Consider the following 22,448-nt stretch of genomic DNA (forward strand, 5'->3'; position numbering starts at 1 on the left):
TAATTGTTTGGGAAAGCCTCGGCTGTTAAGGATCCATTCGTTCTATCATTAACAGCGCGGAGAAATGAGGACGCATTTTGACACAGCTCTTATCAACGCCGGCGAAGGAGGTACGTGGCAAATTAAAAAAAAAATGAGAATTAAAAACAAAGGAAATAAAAGGTCAGAAAAGGGTTGCCTGGAATAAGTTTTACAAAGTGGTAAATCAGGATGACACCAGTGCAGACTATGTAGCCTAATTTGTGCGTTTAATTTAGGCTATTTATTTATTTATTTTTGTCCCATGTCATGTGCGCCGATCGGAGACTGGTCTTTATGATTTAATAAGAAAGCATTCAAGTGAACATTACTAAACGAACTTGAAGCAAAAATAAATTTCAGCAAATGCAAACTTCAATCAAACATAGTAAGAGGTGAAGTATAGCTTTGGCCTACAGAAATGCTTATTGCATTAATTTTTAAATGTGTGCGAGGTCCGTGCACGTCCTCCGCTAGCATTCAGCAGAAATCACTGAAATTGCTAAAAGCGCAAGCGGCTAAACGAGCATTAAATATTAATGACGTTGAGTTTATTGTTTTTATTAATTTATATTCACAAAACTTATCAACAAAACATCGATTAAAATTAAGATACAAATTATCTGAAACGAAATTCATTTTAAAGTAGAAAACAAAACTTAAATTAAACTCGAAAATAATGTCTGACTCATTACAATTCTCCCTTCATATTGGCCTTTACAACGCCCTATATGGCGTTTAAAATTACAGTCTATCTTTCTTAATAAGCTAACTAAATTTAAACAAAACATAAACACATTACAACAATATTCAAACCCAACAATACTCAAACATAAATATAAAATAGACATTATCTATGATGATACATGTTAAAACAATCCGATATAGGGTGTATAATAGCTGGTTGGTAGATGTTTACTATTTTTGTCAAAACCTCCGTTGCAAACCTCCATTTACCTGAATAAAATAATTTTTACATTGAAAATGATGCGCTGTCATGTTAACATCAGCTGTTCGTTCACATAAGACTCCATCTACATTTACACTCAGCGCAACGTCTGAGTTCTCAAACTAAAACAGGGTCTGCAGCGTTGACGAACGAATCCGTTTATGAGGGTCGAAAACGGTGATATAGTGGAGATGAAAGGCGTAAACGTAGCAAAAGTAACGGGTATTAAAGGATAAACGCATTAATGTAAACATAGCCTGAGTTCACTGCTTATATTCTAGGGCTTTCTAGTCTCGTGGCTGTCATCAGCAGCGCCTTGCATCGCCCAGTCAGCGGATGGCGGGCGGGTGCGGTTTTGAAAACTGGTCAGAAACGTTGGTGCGGATGGATGGCGGACGGATGATGAGTTTTGTGATGCGGTTGCGGATGAAATAATAGCCCATCCGCGCATCTCTACAAGGAACTATAAAACTTCAAGTTTACAACATGGACTGTATCGATGTAAACGAATATGCTGAATTACCTGTGGAGAAGATAGAAAGTAGCAACTTCAGTGTCCCTTGAGCCCCATCTTGGAAAACTAACTCCAATATTGACTTTGGTCTTGATGTTTTTCCTGTCGCGTTGTCGTTTAAAATCCCCGTTTCGCTTCCTTGGCGACTTGTTTTAATGTCCTCGAGAATATGTCTTCAACAGGCTTTCAAATCAAAGCATTAGATTGCGGGATCATCACGGTGTGCAGCTGTTGTAAAATCCGAAGGATTCAGCTACGCAGGTCGCAGGCTGCATACGTCATCAAGCCTGGTTTATTTAAATTAACTGAGCATTACATTCGCAAGTCATAAGCATATTACATCAATTTACAATTAACTAAGAATAATCGTCAGCTTTATAATTGTTAATATTCTGAAATAAGACTGTCTTGATGACGTATACCGCCTACACATGCAACCTCTGGAGGCTTCAGCTAGCGGCCAGCGTGAGTGTAGTCTGAAAGCGCGAAAGGCGGAGCTTGAATTTCAGGACTGTCCCTAATCGGTGAATGTATTTCAAAGATGGAGGCACAACATGGATTCAGCCAGAGAGCGATTCGACGGTTTTTAAATAGCAGATTCTACACTTACGAGAATCCTTTGATTAGTGGGGTGGAAGTAATTACACATGAATGAGCACATACTTTTGAAAGAAAACATGGGTTTTTGCTAAGAATTAACTCAAAAAAGTACACAGTGGAGCTTTAAAGTAGTTTTTTGGGAAACAAATTAATCCGAGGTAATAATAATGTGTTCCATTCTGAATGCTGGTCGTGATATGCATTATCTAAATTTCTTTAACTCTCTCCTCTGCTGTGCCAAGATCATGAGCCATAATGTATCATAATAGTGACCATACGTTGTTCACATTACACAATTGAGCTTGCGGTTGGAACTGAGTTTGCCCTTCGGTAATTCAGACATTTCAGTAAGTCAAAATGGCAAAACTCCTCGTCATCCATGTGGTGTGCAGACAGCAATGAGCTCATCCAGTCTGCGGTGTATGAAAGTGAAGACTAATCCAGTCTAACATGATTTTCTTTAATACCAGCTGACATCAACAGACTTAAGTTTCTTCATTTAAGGCTGGTTTGTACTTAAAATAATCTCTGACAGAATTGGCTATTACATGCAAAATGTACAGGAATTAGAATAGTGTATTACTGAAAGTTGGTTGCACGAGTAGAAGTCTTCATATTTTTGCGTTAGAGGACTATCATGCAAAGACCATGCAAACCTTTAATTTATTTTTGCTTTAAGGTGCTGCGGTTTGCCAGTGATGCATCTTTTTTAGGTTAGAGATTAACTATGGACCTTATTCAGAGTTTAGTCTGCCTTGAGTCATACAGCCATGTTTTTATTGGTAGTATGACAGACTTCGTCTTAATTTCAACATCTGCTGTGTTTCTCACATTTTCCATTTTGAATTTTCCTGTAGCTATCAGTTGAGGAATCCTAGGATGACTTTATGGAAAATAAAATGTGGTGGAGACCCTCCATATAATATTATTTTACACATTTTTAGCCCCTAGATTAGGAATGGAAAGGAGCTGTTACATAAGACTGTAAGCGACCACACAGTTAAATGCTTATTTTGGATGTCTTTCTGAATTCTGCAGAGCTCCAGGATTTAAACCATGTGGAAACACAAAGTGTTTTATTCTAACCAGAGTGTACAGATGGAGATTGCTTAAGTCATTCATTTCTCTGACATATACTCTTTAGTTGCACAGTATTTTAATGCTTATCGAGTGTCACAATGATGACGTTTTTTTGTAGACCAACCCGGAAGTAAGCGGGACTCTGGTTCCCTTGCAAAAAAGCCCATTCATTTTCCCCATAGACTATCAGATTATCGCAAAAAATATGCTCTGGGTTTAACAAAAGTTAAAGACACTTATACGTTTTGTCTAACAAGTTAATCTTCACAGATGAATACAAGTTCTATTAATTTTGAAGTGTTTACCTGAAATACAAAAAGCCACATTTTGACTTTGAAATTCATAAAAATTGTAATGATGTGTAAAGATTCACTTTTTGGACCAACCTTTTAATATTATTAACTTTTGTTCAACACAGAGCTTATTTTTTGCCATAATCCAAACATCTACTAGAAAAATTGCCTTTTTTGTTCAGGGTTGGCCTACAAAAATACGCCGTCCCTGTGGTACACTATTACTTGGTTTTCTTTTGAAATTACATAGACTTTTAAGGCATTTATAGACCATTTAATTAGCATTTACACTGATTTAATTCATGATTAGGCTCTCATTGAGTTTGGGATGGGGTCCATAAGGAAACTAACTGAATATAGATGGATGGATGGATAAATGGATAGATTGATGTGTTGGATGGATGAATGGATAGATGGGTGGATGGATAAATGGATGGATGGATAAATGGGTGGATGGATGGATGGATGGATGGATAAATGGATAGATTGATATGTTGGATGGATGAATGGATAGATAGGTGGATGGATAAATGGATGGATTGATGTGTTGGATGGATGGATGGTTAATTGGATGGATTGATGTGTTGGATGGATGGATGATAGAGGGATATGTTGGATAGATATGATAGATAGATATGATAGATAGATATGATAGATAGATAGATAGATAGATAGATAGATAGATAGATAGATAGATAGATAGATAGATAGATAGATAGATAGATAGATAGATAGATAGATAGATAGATAGATAGATAGATAGATAGATGGATAGATAGATGGATATGTTGGATAAATAGATATGTTGGATATATATGATGGATAGATGGATGGATATGTTGGATAGATAGGATGGATGGATGGATGGATGGATGGATGGATGGATGGATGGATGGATGGATGATAGATAGATGGATAGAGATGTTAGATGGATAGATACAGATGTTAGATGGATAGATAGAGATGGTAGATGGATGGATGGATGGATGGATGGATGGATGGATGGATGGATAGAGATGTTAGATAGAAAGATAGATAGATAGATAGATAGATAGATAGATAGATAGATAGATGGATGGATGGATGGATGGATGGATGGATGGATGGATGGATGGATGGATGGATGGATGGATAGATTAATAGAGATGTTAGATGGATAGATAGACAGACAGACAGACAGACAGACAGACAGACAGACAGATAGAGATGTAACATAGAGATGTTAGATATATAACATGAATAGACAGACAGACAGACAGACAGACTGACTGATTTATTGATTGACTGATTGATTGATAGATATGTTAGATGGATAGATAGAGATGTTACATAGAGATGTTATATATTGATATATTATATATAATATAATATATTATATTATATATATATTATTATACTGATATATTATAGACCATTTGAAAAGATGTAAACAACACTGGTCCAGAAGCACTTCCTGTTTCAGTTTTTTAACACTAGATAAACGTTGGGATGAAATACAACCAACAAAACATATAGAACTGAATTAACTGAAGTTAAACAAACATCTTAAAGATAATGATATATGTGAAATAAAAAAACAGTCACAAACTGTAACAGGAAGTGTTTCTGGACCAGTGTTGTTTACATCTTTTCAAATGGTCTATATGAACAGACATATAGACAGACAGACAGACAGACAGACAGACAGATAGATAGACAGATACTGCTATATTTTAATTGGTTCTTTTAAAGTAACACAATAAGAATATTTAGAATTGAACGTCTGTTATGTTTGCCTTCAGCAGAATTACAGTCATTTTCATTTGTAACACGGTCACAGGGATTGTATGTCTCATGGCCTATAAAGTAATCCACAACAAAGAGGGTCGATCCTAAACTCTTAACATGTGTTCTGTCTGCAGTTGGTGATGAAGAGTGGAAAATAATGCTAACTATGTGGAAATCAGCCATAAGGGCTTCTGTCAGTACTATAAAACCACTTTGCAGTTTTTTAACCAGCTTTCTGTTTTCTTCAAAGAACCTCATAATAAGCAAACACTTTTATTGCCTAATGAGCATGACTTTGAGGTTTCCATCTGACTAAAAAAAATCTGCTCTTTGGAGTGAATTTCTACAGTGCTAGCCTAAATACACTTTGCTTCAAATTAGTTTAGAAACATGTCAGAAAGAGAGATCTCTGTTTGTTTTTACTTTGAAAAGCTATCAACAACACTTTTGGTCATGTGTACTCTTTTCATTGGTTTCCTTGTCATTAGCAGTTTCCCTGTCAGGAAGTGTGAAGAGCTTTTACAGTCGTGTCCCATTTCAGAAGATGGTGTCTTACTCTGTACGCAATCGAGTCAGTGTGGCCACTAAAAGCATCACTGAAGGGTGAGAAGAAAGTAAGACAATTTTGTTATCTTAGTTTATATGTTGTTTATTTTGTGTTTACGTTTCTTGAGCAGGTTCTTTGAGTGTGAAAGACGGTGTGATGAAGATCCATGCTGTCGTGGCATAGGTTATGTCAGAGATTCTGGTGTGCCTGGTATGAGAGATATTTTACAATTAACAAAAAACAATACTGTCAGTTCCAATCTTTGAACCTACCTTGTTCAGAAACTCAAAACTAATGTGTCTCATTTCTAAACGCATTATTTTCTGTGTCTTGGTTTTACAGGTTCAGATGTATTATGTTTGACTTTAAATAGTCTGGGTATCCAGACGTGCAGTGAGAATGATGCCACAAACTGGAGGATTCAGGACTGCTCCCCATCCAAAGTGCAGACTAGCGTCTATCCATTCGGCTGGTATGAAAAGCCAGGTATGTGTGTGCACGCTTTAAATCCAGTTTTGTTAGTTTAAAACAATAAAACTTAAACTCCCATAATAGGATTTTTGATATCCATCATGGATTGTCCTCCAAAAGTTTGTTTAATTTCCTAATTGTTATCTAATCACCATTACATCCGTCTCTGTAGTGAACCAATGGACAAAGAGTCCCAGTGTGTGTCCAAGATTCAGTCTCAGGTCTCCCTCAAAGAATAGTAAGAGACTCTTTGCTTATATTGTATTGATAATGATTAACATATGTACAGTAAGTCAACAATATGATTTGTACAGGTTGTATCTATAACAGTAAAGTCCAATCACAGCTGGTGTTCATAACTGTAATGTTAACATATTCACCAATGCTAATAGCGCTGGTTATAAGTCATTTATATGCACTGTATAAACACACATATGACATCTTATATTGCTCAACAGTTGATCTAAACAAGTGGAAGCTGTTGGATTCCTCCTCTGTCCAGGTGGATTCATCTGTGTCATCTTTTGATGTTATTCACATCAGCAGAGATATAGCAGAGCAAATTGATAAAGTCAGAGATTGGTGTCTTTCTGGTAAAGTCTTTGTTTTCTTTTTTTTTCACCGCTGCTAGGTTCATCCACAGTAGCAGCGCCTTCAAGTTTCTGAATAAATAATGATAGATTTTTATGATATTTTTAATAATATTCTTTATTATTTTACAGTTTAACAATTGAATTTTATTAGTTGTAGGTTGTGATCTCATAACTCCTTGTCTCTTATAGCCTGTGAGGAGAGCGAGTCCTGTTCAGCTGTGTCTATCGGTAGCAGAGAGTCAGCCATAAGATGTGTGATGTATCCAGACACACACACTTGTTTTCATACAACCAGTGGCCAGCGCTGCTTGTTAGTCATCAAAGAGCCTGCTCAATCGGTTTACATAAAGACAGGTACAATTTTGAACTACGCAAGATTGTTTTTAACTCTGTATATTATTATTGTCGTCCTAAAATGCTGTCTTAATATTTTTGTATATTTTAGGTTCACAGCCAGATTTGACCTCTGTTTCCATTCCTGATCATGGGACACTAATTGGAGAAAGTGAAGTGAAACGTATAACTGGCTTGGATAGCAAGCACGTGAACTACTTCCTGGGTGTGCCTTATGCTCGTCCACCTATTGGAGAGCTCCGTTTCAGCCCTCCACAACCGGCTGACTGGACCGGCACCTGGAATGCCACGTTTTCCCGGTGAGTACGTACTCTGTGATTGGAGGCCTATAAAAAGTATAATTGTATGAAGAGTTTTGTTCCAAAATCAATGGCGGCTGGTGCTAAAAATATTTGGGTGGGTGGGCATACAAACTTGAAATTAAACTTTTACTGGTCTGTAAATAGCGGTTTATCAGGTGATTAACTGTTCACCTGTTCATTTCTAATCATGAACTTACATGACGAGCATTCAAGTTCAAATGTCTCATTTATTTGTAAAGAGAACGGAGACCGTGCATCACGTTAACATCACATGGAGCAGAATAATACATATTTTTTTTCTCGCAGTGACAGAGCTGAGGCAATGCAACACAACATGAACTTTGTGCTGAACAGGCAGATAAGAACAAAACAAATCACATAATACTGATGTGATTAAAATAGCAACAAACGTGTAAAAATCTCAATTGAATTAAACACTGTGTAAATTATCTAAAACTTCTTGTGTAATAAATGCATGAAGGCAGATAAATGCCGACTCTTCTCATTTTGTTTTTTACCTCAGATAGACGACGCAGTTTTACTTTTGTTTTGGAGATTGATCGCGTGCTCTTACATTAGGCATCGGTTAACGCGATCTGACACACACACCCACGCATGCAAACGCGCACACACACACGCATGCAAACACATACGCACACACACACAGGAAAGTTGCCTAATCACAGACCAGTACGTTGCAACAAAGTTGACCAAGCCAAGAAAAATACTGCATTATCTGAGCATCATCTCTTGCCAAAGGCAGCTCAAATGCAGCACAAAATTTCGCCCAGTATATCAGCCAGACTTATAAACAGCAAACAGGAAAATAATAAAAGGCATTTGACTTACATAGCATCCAGCTAACGTTAGCCAACTCTGTTTGCCATAAGTCCTGGAAAAGCATGTAAACTCGACCATGATCATTTCCTGCTGCTCAATCTGGTCCAAGCTCCTTAATCCTTTATTTATTATTCAACTGAACGCCCTGTAAAGGGTGATTTTGTAAGCATAATCATATTTTCTTTCATCTCGAGGTATTTCTCTTGCTTTCACTGATCAGTACTGTATAGCAGTTATATGGCAATCTACAACGCGTTTATGAGAGTCTGAGAATGATCCAATCACATGAGGGCAAAGGCATAACAAAAATACTGATTCGCTTACAACATAAGTGGGAGGATTTGGGGCGCACAGTCCTGAGCCCCAGGGCGGATCCGAAACCAGCCAATTAGAGCTCAGTCTCAGGTCACATGTTTTACCCTTTTTACTGACCTACATAGACACTCATTAGGGGTGCGCCCCAAACACACAAACATGACACAAACACACAACAAACTCAGTTTTTATTTTTTTAAATAAATGATAACATGACTAACAGTGAAATAGTATAACTAAATGATTTTATTTTGTATTAATTTACATTATATATTCAACTTTTTTGTAACATGTTAAAGTAGCTTTCTTCAGTGACCAGCCGCCACTGTCCAAAACGCAATAAATCTATTTTGTCTAATTTGGGTAAAAATGTGTTTTCTATACCAAGAAAGTGACAAAATGAAAAGCACTATTTTCTGTTACAAACTTTCACATAGCATCTGTCATTCTTGGGATGTTGTTGCTGAACTTTTTTGACAGCGATGTAAAATGTTTTGGTCCTGCTTGATTTTCATTGACTTCGCGTAAAATGAATGAACGTTTTTCATAAGATTCCCTGGGGTCAAAGTTTTAGCATGACAAAAGCTTGATGCTGTCATGTGAACACAAGCAACAGCCAGCATTTTTTCTTCGCCCGAGTGCCTCTCACGTAAATTATTCGAATTTGATGGCTTACGTTTCTTCGCCGCCACAGAAAACCACCACAGGTTTATCAATGCCATCAAAATTATTATTTTGTTTTTGTTTGTTTGTTGATCACGAATTACAAAGTAGATGAAGAAAAAACTAGGATTCCAGATCGCTATTGCTGTTTACAGTGCATGGAGTGGTGCGCTGTGATTTGTTGAGCGGATTTATTGCATTCTGCAGAGAAGGAGGACTGCCTTTTATCACATTTTGGAAAAAAGGGAGAAAAGATGGCAGAATAACATGGCGGATATGGGATTTTGCGTAAAAATTAAGAATTTACGTTTTGGAACCAGACTCTTCATATGTTGTAATAAAAAGTCAAGCCCCTCAGTGAACAATTTAATGTCCCTTATTTGAAGTCTGATCAATAAGAGCCCTGATTCGTTTGATCAATATCTTTTTAGACCCAGCTGTCTCCAGCCTGGTGACACCAGTGACTCTTCCAGTGAAGACTGTTTGTACCTCAATTTGTTTGTTCCCAGTAGTGTGGTAAGAACTCATGACATACCCAATAAACTCAAGTTCAATCCCTTATTGTTTTGACAACTTGCTTACCCTTATATAAATAACCGATATACTTCTCACTATTGCGTTTATGAAGCTGTTGACTCTGGTAATATGCAATTATTGTTACTGTTGTGCAATTTGTTTTCGCTACAGAGAAAGGATGCAACCGTTCTGGTATTTTTCCATAACTCTGGATCAGATCTCTTAGATGGCTCTTACCTTGCTGCTGTTGGAAACATTATTGTAGTGACAGCCAGTTTCAGAGTGGCTGCTTTTGGCTTCCTTAGTACAGGTACACATGCACACACACAAATGTATACACAAACATGCTCGGAATTGACAGTTGTTACTGACTTGTCTTTTTCTTTGTTGTTTATTTTTATGCAACAAACAGAACATATTCTGGAGACAAATTTGATTTTACCCTGAAAGGTCATCTTGAATATTTTATGGAAAGAAGTTAAGAAAACAAATTTTATGATAATCTATGAAGCTGCATTAGGTTAGAACCAAATGATGGATTGCAAGAACTAGATAATTTTTTCCATCAAACAGAATTCCAAAATTGGAATGGAATATGGTTACATAATGTCCATGTGAGAAATTCCGCTCTAAGTCACAGTGGTTGTGAAAATCATCAGGTTGTTTTCCCCATTGCCACTGCTGACAAAATAGGTTTATAGATGGGGCTTTAAAGGAAAACACCACCTTTTTCAATATTTTACTATGTCCTTACCTCAACTTAGACAAATTAATACATACCTATCTTTTTTCAATGCGTGCACTTTTAATCTTTTTACAGCTTCTCGTGAATGTGTTAGCATTTGGCCTAGCCCCAATTATTGCTATGGCTCCAAACAGGGGTGAATTTAGAAGCCACCAAACACTTCCATGTTTTCCCTATTTAAAGACTGGTACACGAGTAAGTATGGTGGCACAAAATAAAACTTTTGTTTGGAGCCATAGGAATAAATAGGGCTTGGCTAAATGCTAACACATTCAAGAAGAGCTGTACAAAGATTAAAGGATAATTCCGGTTTTTAACACTTTGAGTCTCATTTCTGGTTTGTTTTGGATGAACTACAGTGATGGACACAGATATTTTGACAATGGGTCGTGTCTTGACTTTTTGACTCGTTTAGATGTGTCTCTTGACTGCTTCAGAATGGAAGTCATGACCATGCACAAACATGTCATTAAAACAACACTTAAGGTTCATTTTCAAATGTCAAATGTCTTCCATGTAAGGGGACCCTTGGTGTATGTAGATAAAAACGTCTCATTCTAAGGAAATAAAAACATAACCGTTCATTATGAAAGGTCTTTATACACCCCTGATAATATAGTTCTGTATATTATTTTGCATTTCTGTCAAGAGATCCTTCTAAAAATTACACACTGCACCTTTAAAAACAAATATATTGGCGCAATGTATGATTTCAATCCGTGTTATTTGCTATAGTGGAACTATTTTTTCAGATACCTCACAACCGCGTATATACTTCCGCTCTATATTTGAGTCTGAAGCGTTAGCACACTCCCGACCACTTGATGGCGACAACCACTTTTGCCATACAAGTACGCTCGTTGTCTAGCGTATAGACAGTCACAATCGAGCTCAACTTCAAACCTAAAGCTGGTCACTGAGCCATCAAATATGGGAAAAATTTATTCTGAGAGAAACCGAGCGAAAAAACTACAACCACATGTAAACAGACCCTTTTCTGTTTTCCGGCGGCTGAGTGATATATCAGCGAGCAATGAGTCTTCCAAGAGAAGTCAATGGAATTTTACAAAATGCCAAATAAAACACGACAGAAACTGTATTTCGCTACACAACTTTTTTTTAATCATCAACGAACACCAAGAACCACTCAGTGAGTAGCACAGTTTTGAAAATGAACCTTAAGTGTTGTTTTAATGACATGTTTGTGCATGATCATTGACTTTCATTCTGAAGCAGTCAAGAGACGCATCTAAATGAGTCAAAAAGTCAAGACACGACCCATTGTCAAAATTTCAGTGTCCATCACTGTAGTTTATCCAAAACAAACCAGAAATGAGACTCAAAGTGTTAAATACCAGAATTATCCTTTAAAAGTGAACGCATTGAAAAAAGATAGGTATGTAACAATTCATCTAAGTTAAGGTAAGAACATAGTAAAATATGAAAAAATTGTGGTGTTTTCCTTTAAAGCCTCTTTATTTTTTATATATTTATTATACAAAATGTCTTCATAGAACATAATCTTTACATAAAGTCCTAAAGATTTTTGGCTTAAAGGATAATCTATACTTTTGACCCATACAATGTATTTTTCGGCTTTTGCTCCAAATATACCTGTGCTACTTAAAACTGGTTTTGTTGTCCAGGGTACATATTGATTTCCATGAGTTTTACTTATGAAAAGCGACATTTCCCAGAAAATATTGTGGAATTTATTTAAACAGCATTGAAGATGATAAACATTTAACAGTTATTATTTGCATTATGTTATCTGTGTAACCGATAGACATTCTCAAGCAGATTATAGACCAGGGGTCTCCAACGTGGTGCCCGCACGGAGTCTGTGAGGTGCCCGCCAAAGCACATTCTATTAATAGTCTCAATTGTAATATTTATTTTTTACATATTTTTTATATTGGCTTGGTTTACATATGTTAACATTTTAAACAGTACTAAAACATATCAAGAAGTAAAATAAAATAAAATCAACAAATCAAGTAAAACAAAATTTTTTTGAGTAGATTATATCAAAAAGTACTGTAGCCCTCCAGATTGTTTTATCCATTGTGGTAGCCCTTGCTCACAAAAAGGTTGGAGACTCCTATTATAGACGGTTTCAACATAAACAAACGGCTCTCGTGGAACATACGTAACTTCCAGTAAACTCTGCTAAGAATCAATAACGAAAAAGTCCTTTTAGAGTAGTTTATTTCTAATAAAAAGCTAAATAAACAACAAGTAGATTACCTTAGTTCATATGTCATAGCTAAAGCGTATAAAAACGACACTAAGCTAACGTTGCTGTGTAAAATGTGTACTATAATGTATACAATGTTAACTGCAAAACCTCCCTTTACATAGTGGCTGTCTTTTGAAAACCAAAACATTTGTTATTTTGATGAGGTATTTGTTGCAGAGTTCATTTTAGCCACTAGTCAGACCATTAAACAAACAGAAAACGGAAGTAAAGTTCCAACCAGACGCATAACCGCGACAACGCAGGTGCTTCAGATGAAACCATTTATATAGATGAAATGTTTAATCTATCAAACTTGGATTGTGTTTTGTCCTATTTTTGCTATTTCGATCACACAGCCCTTCCTGTTGACTCTGTGCAGGTTCTACTCCTTTGCCAGGAAATTATGGTCTCCAGGATCAGGCAGCTGTACTGGGTTGGGTCCAGAAGAACATTGCTCTGTTTGGAGGAGACCCCACTAAAGTCACAGTAGGTGCAGAGAGAAACGGAGCCGACGTTGCAAGCCTTCACCTTACCTCACCATCAGCTTCATCACTTTTCCGTCGAGCTTTACTCATGGTAAGAACCAAAGCCTGTTCTTTTTTAATGTGGAAAGAATGACACTACCAGCTTATTGTGTAACATGATTGATTTCTGAGTTCACTTTTACAGTAAAATCATGTCCAACAAATATCATATTAAGTTGCACAATCATCTTAAAACCTTTTCACATTAAAAGATTCCCAGACTTGAAACATCCTGGTTTAAAACCAATACTAAATATTAAAATGAATAAATTGAATGTGCTTGGAAAAACAAACCGCAGAACAGACATCCAGTCACTTTCTGATCCACTTTGTGTGAGTTATATTCACCATTGAACCATTGTGATCAGTCACTGCACCACCTCATATTCATCTTCCACAGTGGCCAAACTGTCAAGCCTGTAGTTAGAGACCATGTGGACAGATCTCCATTTCTTTTTCTTCAAGCTAAACTTTTTTCTCTCTGGCTTCTCCTGTTCTCCAAGTAAGGTCAAGTAGGAGGAGACACTGTTTTGCACTCCATAGCTGACAGCTGTGTCTTTGTTTGTAGCAGAAGGGGTTGTGCTCTGACGTATGAGGTCCGAACTGAGGAAGGGAAAGACAGTTGACTTTAAAGTAAATATTTATTTGTTATTGCAAATGTTATTATATTATAAAATCAACCTAACCAGCTTATTATCTTAATACCTGCTCACTGATTTCCAGTCAAAGGAAAGTTTTCTCCAACCCGGAGTCATTGGAGGTAACTGACTAAAAGTTGTTTCACAGACAGTTAAGCAGGGGCCCGTCAAAACACAACACAAACCGTCTGCTACGTCTGAAAGAGAGGAAAAATAATCTGTGTCGTACAAATAAAGTGGCCAAATCTTTAACACTGAAGCACAACACAAATGGGTGTTTGCTGGAATGTCCACATTATTTAATTTACCAGAGTAGTGGTTGACCAACTCTTCCAGGCATGGAAAAGTGAGGCGTGGAGAGATGTAGTACCAGTTGTTTGGCATCCGGATTATACGATAATGCTTAACAGCTCTGTGGCGCACCGACAAGGTGTACATACCTACAAAGAAATAAGTGATCGTGACATTGTTATATTTCTTGTACTGTAGTTCATTTGGGGTAAAGGTCTTCAGGAACATAGACATACATAGAACATTTACTTAAAGGGTTAATTCATCCAAAAATGAAAATTATGTCATTAATGACTCACCCTCATGTCGTTCGAAACCCGTAAGACCTCCGTTCATCTTCGGAACACAGTTTAAGGTGTTTTATATTTAGTTCGAGAGCTTTCTGACCCTCCATTGAAAATTTATGTATGGTATACTGTCCATGTCCAGAAAGGTAAAAAAACATCATTAAAGTACTCCATATGACATCAGTGGGTCAGTTCAATTTGTTGAAATAAATTTTGGTCCAAAAATAACAAAAACTACGACTTTATTCAGCATTGTCTTCTCTTCCGGGTCTGTTGTGAATACGCGTTCACCACACTGCAGTGGTGCTGTTGACATACAACGCTGCCGACGTGTTATCTGGTGCACCCAAGCTTCGTTTACAGTCTGGTGCGCCCAAGCTTCGTTTACAACCAAAATGTATTTTTGATGCTTCAACAAATTCTAACTGACCCACTGATGTCACATGGACTACTTTGACGATGTTTTTATTACCCTTCTGGACATGGACAGTATACCGTACATACATTTTCAATGAAGGGTCAGAAAGCTCTCGGACTAAATCGAAAACATCTTAAACTGTGTTCCAAAGATGAACAGAGGTCTTATGGGTTTGGATCGACATAAGGGTGAGTCATTTATGACATTATTTTCATTTTTGGATGATCTAACCCTTTAAACCAAAGTATGTGGTTTACAATCTATGTGGAGTACAAAATTGTGCCCGAGCCCAATTTTCCCCACAAGCTTGCACTCTCTTTTGATCCAAGCCCAAGCACGCTTTCATTATTAGGACGCTCAGATGCGGTTTGGTTTGGATGGGGTGAGTATGCCCGACTACACCCTATGTTTATAAGAAAGTCTTGCCCTTCCTAATATGGCAGCACCTTTGACTCGCAATTCACTGATCAATGTAAATTTTATGTGCTGTGTGACTATGTTCAGGACTACTTAAAGGGGACATTTCACAAGACTTTTTAAGATGTCAAATAAAGCTTTGGTGTCCCAAGAGGACAAATATAAAGTTTTAGCTCAAAATATCATATAGATAATTTGTTATAGCATGTTAAAATTGCCACTTTGTTGGTGTGAGCAAAAATGTACCATTTTTGGGTGTGTCCTTTAAAATGCAAATGAGCTGATCTCTGCAGTAAATGGCAGTGCTGTGGTTGGATAGTGCAGATTAAGGGGCAGTATTATCTCCTTCTGACATCACAAGGGGAGGGAAATTTCAATGACCTATTTTTTCACATGCTTGCAGAGAATGGTTTACCAAAACTAAGTTACTGGGTTTCACATTTTCTAGGTTGATACAAGCACTGGGGACTCAATTATAGCCCTTAAACATGGAAAAGTCAGATTTTCATTATATGCCCCCTTTAAAAACAGTCGTGTTTGAATAAAGCTAGTGTTGCAATCAAAAAACAAGTCAGAACTGTTCAGAGTAGAGATTATCTTTTGTAAGTATTGTGTTGTTCATGTGATGTATTCTGACCTTTTCCACTCTCTCTGATCAGAAAAGACCCGACTCGGTTTTGCGGCAGACGAAGCAATTCCTCAGCCTTTGGTCTGGTTATTTTTTCGAACAGCCAGCTAAATCAGTCAAAAATGTGGCCGTTAGCACTCAGCTAGCTAGCTATCATTGCAGCCATGTTCATAATTTAGTTAGTGATTCTGAACCTACCCATGGTAGACTTTTGCTGCATGACACTCTGGTATATAATGCACTTCCTTGGTTTGGACTGAGTAGACTTTCCACCAGTACCCTTCTCTAAAGGAGAGAGAGACTGTAACATTGACCTTTAATGGCCACAGTATTCAACAAAGATATTATCTCACACACAGTGCTGTTTGCTTATATATCCAAAAAGTAGAAGTTAGAAAGAAAAGATAAAAATTCTAGGCAGGGTTAATGCTGACGCTGACATCACAGGTGGTTTGGTTTTGTGGTTAGACATTCACACTTCGTGCAGCCAGTGCATGGTACCATAGAAAGATAAACTCTTTAAATCCAAAATTTGTGTACTCATTGTCTATAAAAATGATATCAGATACTTGGTTGCATATCTTTGCTAGCTTATCTTTAGCAGTTTAGGGTGAGATAATCACTTTTTCTGAAGGGGGTTAAAAGACACATCACTGTTCAGTATGCAGTGTTGTTTTAGAAACATAAGATGTTGATGCTCACTCAGACACTACTTTCAGCCAATCTCCCATACGAAATATAGGCTCACAGACATGAGAAGAAGGGTAATCTTCCAAAACTACCGCTGTGTCATTGTCATGCACTGCAAAGCAGAACATAGTACATTGTTATGTTAGTATGAAATATATTCAAATCCTTGTAATACACATTAGGGTGCCTTGTAATGCCAGTGGTTTATGATATTTACACTGTTATTAGCAAGTAATAGGCTATAGACTATTATTTATTTGTTTTTATTTGCACCAGGAAGGTTAAGAATAATTTAGCAACTTCAAATTTGAGAATAGCTTTGCACATTTTTATGCTTTTTCTTCTTTGGGGGTCAGCGTTGGGTCAGAAAGGGACAAACCCAGAAGTTGGGTTAAATTTACCCAGAAAATGTTTATATTTGACCCAGCAATAAACAACCCAATTTTCAACATTGGGTTGAAAATAAACCAGCATTTTTTTAGAATGGTACATTACAATTTCAGGAAGTAGCCTAATTAGCTAATATCGTTGTTTAAGCTTTTGAATAATTTTATAGCTTGATCATTTAAGATTAACATATTTGTCATTTATGCAATACTTAGATTTTTTTTGCATTTTATCATACAATTTGAGCATCTTTACATGCCACAACATCTGCAAATGATCTATTTCTAGTTACTGTATTTAAACATTACGCAATACCAAGCATATATTTCATAGGTTTCTTACCTCTTGCTAAAAGGTCTTCATTATCTGGAGTTTGTCTGAAATCTGGGCTTCTTGGGCTTGTCTGAGCATTTCCCATTGCCGGTCTTCACACATGTACTGTGCTCTTCCTATGCTTTACCCCATTCAAGCAGCCATCACATCAGTGCGACTTCCTAATTGTGTTCTTGAGAATATCCTCTCTTTATGGGTGCAGTGCGTGTTAATAGAATGTACTCTTATTTGTTGTGACTTTCCACTGATAAGTGTTAACAAAGGGGCCTGGTCTGTGTAAATGAGGAAGCTGTGCTTGTCACGGCACTTTCCACTTCACGAGTAAGCAAAAATAGGAAGCTTTGAACATGAAAATGCAGTTTAAATGTATGCAAATATGATGCACTACGTATGTATACACTACACTGATTCTGGTAAATATGTGTATAAATAGCAATGATATGCAAAAGCCTCACGGTTGCATGGTTTTCTGTTTTGAAAACACAATTGGAAAATGTACAACACGATGAGGAAAGTATATTGCTGAAACAAGATTTGGGCACTTTCTGATTCTGGTTGATAAATGCATTGATAAAGCACACACATGCACTGCCCTGTGTGTTTGTTTTTTTAGGGTGGATCGCTGTTTTCTCCAGCTGTTGTGATGAGTACATCTAAAGCCCAAGCACAAGCTGCATCTCTAGCTAGAGAGCTGGACTGCCCTGCTTCTGATATCACACAGCTACTGACCTGCCTAAGAAACAAACCCGCTCAAAGCATCAATGCTGCCCAGACTAAGGTCATCTAAGTTGAAAACAAAGTACTATCAAAGTCAAGAAAAAGCTTTAAGTGACCATTTTTTGTGTGTGTTTGTGAAGTTGTTGGCTGTCAGTGGGCCCTTCCAGGCTTGGTCACCAGTGGTTGATGGAGCAGTAGTTCGAGAAAAGCCCTCTGCTGCCTTTCAGTCTGGACGTTTCCACAAAGCAGATGTACTGCTGGGGTCGTCAGTTGAAGACGGCCTCATTAGTAGAGCAAAAAACATCAAGGTCAGGACTCAATGTTCACACAAACACACTAAATAGTGGAGTGAAAGGATTAAGGACAATGAATCCTGTGAAATTTTATGTTTTAACGTCTCCGTTTTTTTCACTTTAAAAGAAGTTTGAGCAACTTCAGGGAAGGGCTGACAGTAAAACAGCATTTTATGAGGCTCTGTCTAACTCACTGGGTGGAGATGACGCTAATGAGTTTGTGAAGGAAGCAGCAACCTGGTTTTACTCTCTGCAACACTCTCCCACGCCCTCTGGATACAGCGTGTTCTCTCGTGCCCTTGAAAATGCCACAAGGTAAGGGTGGGTCAGAGGCTGGTGTGTATCATTTATCAAGTTACTAAAATATATATGTTCCCCTGGACCATCATAAGTCTTTTAATATGGATTAAAATTGTTGATTTTTCATGCCAAATATTATTAGGATATTATATATAGATCATGTCCCATTAAGAAATTTTTTAATATGTGTTGCTAAGGACTTTATTTGGACATCTTTAAAGGAGTTTTTTTCTTCAATATTTAGATTTTTTGCAGCCGGGTCAGTGACAAAAACTGAAATTCAAAAAACTTGTTTTAAAATTATGCATCATGTTTATTTCTGTGCACATAGTGTATTTATGTTAATTTTATGCAATAAAAAATTACACTTGCACCATTTTTATGAAAGTTAAGACTAATGGACCTGAAAATGTCAAATGGTGTAACCGCCAATTGCGCCAAAGAATAAGAAATATTCAATATTTTAGCCACCTTGATGGCATGTAAGCGCAATCGTCAAAATAAAAATAATAATTTTAAAATATAATTATATTAGTTATTTCTAAATGTAAAGTTAAATGCGTTTTTGTAATATTGGTCCTGACATATGCTGAAAACAGCTCTGTTTTCTAAATAATCTTGGACAATTGTAACAATTTATGTAAAACTCATATTACACTAAACTAGATTATTATAATTTATTCCACATTTTTTATGAATATATTTATATTTTCATCAAAAAAAAAAAAATACTAGTTACACCAATTGAGACAGACTGGTAACACCACATTGACATTTTTGCAGTTATCACCCAAATATTCTATCAAATTGAAATAAAACCATACATTTTAAACTTGGTCCTCAATAAGAATGTATGCAAATAATCAGCAAATTTATTTTGAAATTTTAACCCTTTTACATTTAATTGAACCATACGGACACAAAATAATTAACATCACGTCATTGACCCATCCTAAGATTCCAAATTTTTTTCAAGTTGTATCTCGGCCAAATAGTGTCCTATCCTAACAAGCCTCATCAACGTAAAGCTTATTTATGCAGCATTCTGATGATTTATAAATTTCTGAAAAACAAAAAAATTACACTTATGGTTTTGTAGTCCGAAGTCATTGTCATGACAATTGTTTTGTCATTATAAGACTGTTGCATTCTGTACAGTTGGGTGACTTCAGTTGGGTGACTTTACAGTTTCAATGCGGTTTAAAATTGCAGTTTCAGTGCAGCTTCAAATGGCTCTAAATGATCCCAACCGAGGCATTAAGGTCAAAACAAACATAATTTTGCCAAAAATTTAAAGACAAGCACTTTTTAACCACTACTTCTCGTATTGCACTAGCATGGTAATGCACTAGTGTGACCTTATGTAAATGTCACACATGACTGAAGCAAAACTACCACTTCAGTGTTTACAAGTGTGGAGAAAGAGGACTTTACTGATGTTGTTGTATGTGGAATTATACTTATTAATGTCTTAATGTCAGTTTATTTTTTTAAATGGTCCATAAGTGTACGTTTTACATATCGTCACAGTCCTTCCGAAAGCTTGTATGTCCAAATTCCCTCTTTTTCAAGAAACAGAATAAACAACAAGTCAACAAGTCATACTTTTTATTGATGGAATATTTGCAAAACCCAAGTGACCAACAATGAGTTATAACAAAAAATGAAATTCACAAAATATGGAAAAACAAGATTTTGGAAGCACAGCGACGATATATGTAACACGTGACCTTTCAACGTGATAACGCAATATGTATGGCCGCATTGGCGCGTCAAACGGCTAGTGCAAGAGGTTTAAAAGTACATATTATTTAGGCAAAAATGTTAATGGTTTCGCTACATAAAACCTCGGTTGGAATCTTTCAGAGCTCTTTAAGGCTGCATTGAAACTGCAATTTTAAACTGCATTGAAACTGTAAACTGTAGAGGTCTATATGGAGTACACTGTACACTATATGGAGAAAAATCCTGGAATGTTTTCTCAAAGACAGAAACATCTTGGATGACATAGGGGTGAGTAAATTATCTGGATATTTTTTCTGAAAGTGAAGTTTTAAGATTTTCTTCACAGTGATGTAATAGACCATTCAACCATAAATTGTTCTCCTATAGCATCACTGTGAAAAACCCATTTAGAAAGTTTAGTTCTAAGAATGTATGATTATGGGATATCATAGGCAGCAACGCATGTAGTTATGCTGTCCTCAAAAACCAAACTCATGGAGGAATCTTAGTATACTGGGAATTATGAAGCCATTGGATTTGAATGTGCTTTGTTGCCCTCCTACTTTTGAATACTGTCTGTGAAGCTTATCTCTTTTTCAATCAGTAGTGTTTAAATCACTACTAAATGTTTTATGCTAGAAGACCGGTGCATACCACAACAAAAGCTTGGTGTTATAGCAGTAACTTTACTATTATAGAAATGGTATAAGAAATATGTGACCCTGCCTGTGACATCCAGCCTAAAGTCTTATGGTCTTGATTTCACTAAATCTTTGACACTGCCTTACTTCTTACATCAATATTAAAGATATCAAGGGTATATTTTCACTGAATGTTCTTTACATTATGTAGACTGAGATATCGTTTATTATTTTTATTATTTGTGCCAAATCCTCTTATTTGGTTAACATTTGATAATTTGTTTACCGTTGGTGTCCTTTAAAGAAAAGATTTAATGAACACATTGAAAATTTAAAGGCATTATGAAGACTTAAGTCTGGTATCCTCCCTCGCTGTGCTCTTAGTAAACTGTTGTGCTTGTTAGGCAACCTCAAAAGACTGTATAAGTGGACTGGAATGCCTAGGACTCGAGATCCGAAATAATTTTGTGCCTTCAGGGGCAGTCACTCTCAGCATGAACCACAGCTCTCTAAACAGAGCTGCCACAATAGCATTCATAAGGGTAGAGAGAAAGAAGTATTTGTGGTAAAGAGGAAGGAAGTAGCAAAACTGTGCCTGACCAAAATAAAATTGTGTTCGTTTATCAGCCTCTTATCATTGATCTGTAATGGTTTAATGGCAGTATACAAATAAAACTGCTTAAATCCCTATATACAAGAGATTTCCAACCTTTTTGTGAGCAAGGGCTACCACAATGGATAAAACAATGTGGCGGGCAATAGGGCTGCACGATAAATCGCATGTAATTGTCACGCGCATCTCTTCAGTAATGCCGGTTCCTTGATTAGAGTTAAATCGCCATCAGCTGCTTTCAGATGGAGCAGCATTAACTGCACAGAGCCGTAGTTCACTGACAATCGGGGCAATTTTGCATTAATTATCGCCGATGTATCGCTTGCGATATGTATGCGATATGGCCCAGCTTGTCAGTGAACTACGGCTCTGTGCAGTTAATGCCGCTCCATCTGAAAACAGCTGATGGCGATTTAATACTAATCAAGGAACCGGCATTACTGAAGAGATGCGCGTGACAATTACATGCGATTTATCGTGCAGCCCTAGTGGGCAACTTTTTTATATGGTCTACTCAAAACCTTTTTGTTTTACTTGTTGATTTAGTTTTTTCCTTTTTTAAATTTAAATGTTAACATACATAAAAGCCAAGCTAATATAGAAAATATGTAATAAATAAATAAATATAAAATTTGATGCTATTAATAGATGTGCTTTAGTGGGCAACTCACAGAATCTGTGGTCAGCCATGTTGGAGACCACTGCTGTATACTACTGTAGGGGCAGCTTAATCTCATATT

The 22,448-nt window shown here is 36.7% G+C and overlaps 2 protein-coding genes across 2 annotated transcripts in view; one reads left to right on the forward strand and one right to left on the reverse strand.

Annotated features, from left to right (window-relative positions):
• The window catches only part of tg (thyroglobulin), a 64,333-nt gene that overhangs the window by 38,682 nt on the left and 3,203 nt on the right, over positions 1-22,448 (forward strand). Inside the window, exons 32-44 of the mRNA XM_073811704.1 lie at positions 5,713-5,824; positions 5,899-5,978; positions 6,111-6,254; positions 6,412-6,477; positions 6,698-6,832; positions 7,022-7,186; positions 7,278-7,485; positions 9,738-9,822; positions 9,994-10,132; positions 13,186-13,382; positions 18,033-18,197; positions 18,277-18,444; positions 18,557-18,744. Of these exons, the coding sequence (XP_073667805.1) occupies positions 5,713-5,824; positions 5,899-5,978; positions 6,111-6,254; positions 6,412-6,477; positions 6,698-6,832; positions 7,022-7,186; positions 7,278-7,485; positions 9,738-9,822; positions 9,994-10,132; positions 13,186-13,382; positions 18,033-18,197; positions 18,277-18,444; positions 18,557-18,744 (1,852 nt within the window). The remainder of the gene's footprint in view (positions 1-5,712; positions 5,825-5,898; positions 5,979-6,110; positions 6,255-6,411; positions 6,478-6,697; positions 6,833-7,021; positions 7,187-7,277; positions 7,486-9,737; positions 9,823-9,993; positions 10,133-13,185; positions 13,383-18,032; positions 18,198-18,276; positions 18,445-18,556; positions 18,745-22,448) is intronic.
• On the reverse strand, positions 13,426-17,752 carry sla1b (Src like adaptor 1b). Its single transcript, XM_065245373.2, has 7 exons — positions 17,429-17,752; positions 16,712-16,811; positions 16,208-16,294; positions 16,019-16,116; positions 14,277-14,408; positions 14,036-14,165; positions 13,426-13,933 (listed from the first exon to the last, which is right to left on the reverse strand). Exons 1-7 carry the CDS (start codon positions 17,502-17,504, stop codon positions 13,699-13,701), a joined length of 858 nt encoding a protein of 285 aa, XP_065101445.2. The 5' UTR covers positions 17,505-17,752; the 3' UTR covers positions 13,426-13,698.

This window comes from Paramisgurnus dabryanus, chromosome 13 (genome assembly GCF_030506205.2).
Source record: "Paramisgurnus dabryanus chromosome 13, PD_genome_1.1, whole genome shotgun sequence".
NCBI classification, from domain to species: domain Eukaryota; kingdom Metazoa; phylum Chordata; class Actinopteri; order Cypriniformes; family Cobitidae; genus Paramisgurnus; species Paramisgurnus dabryanus.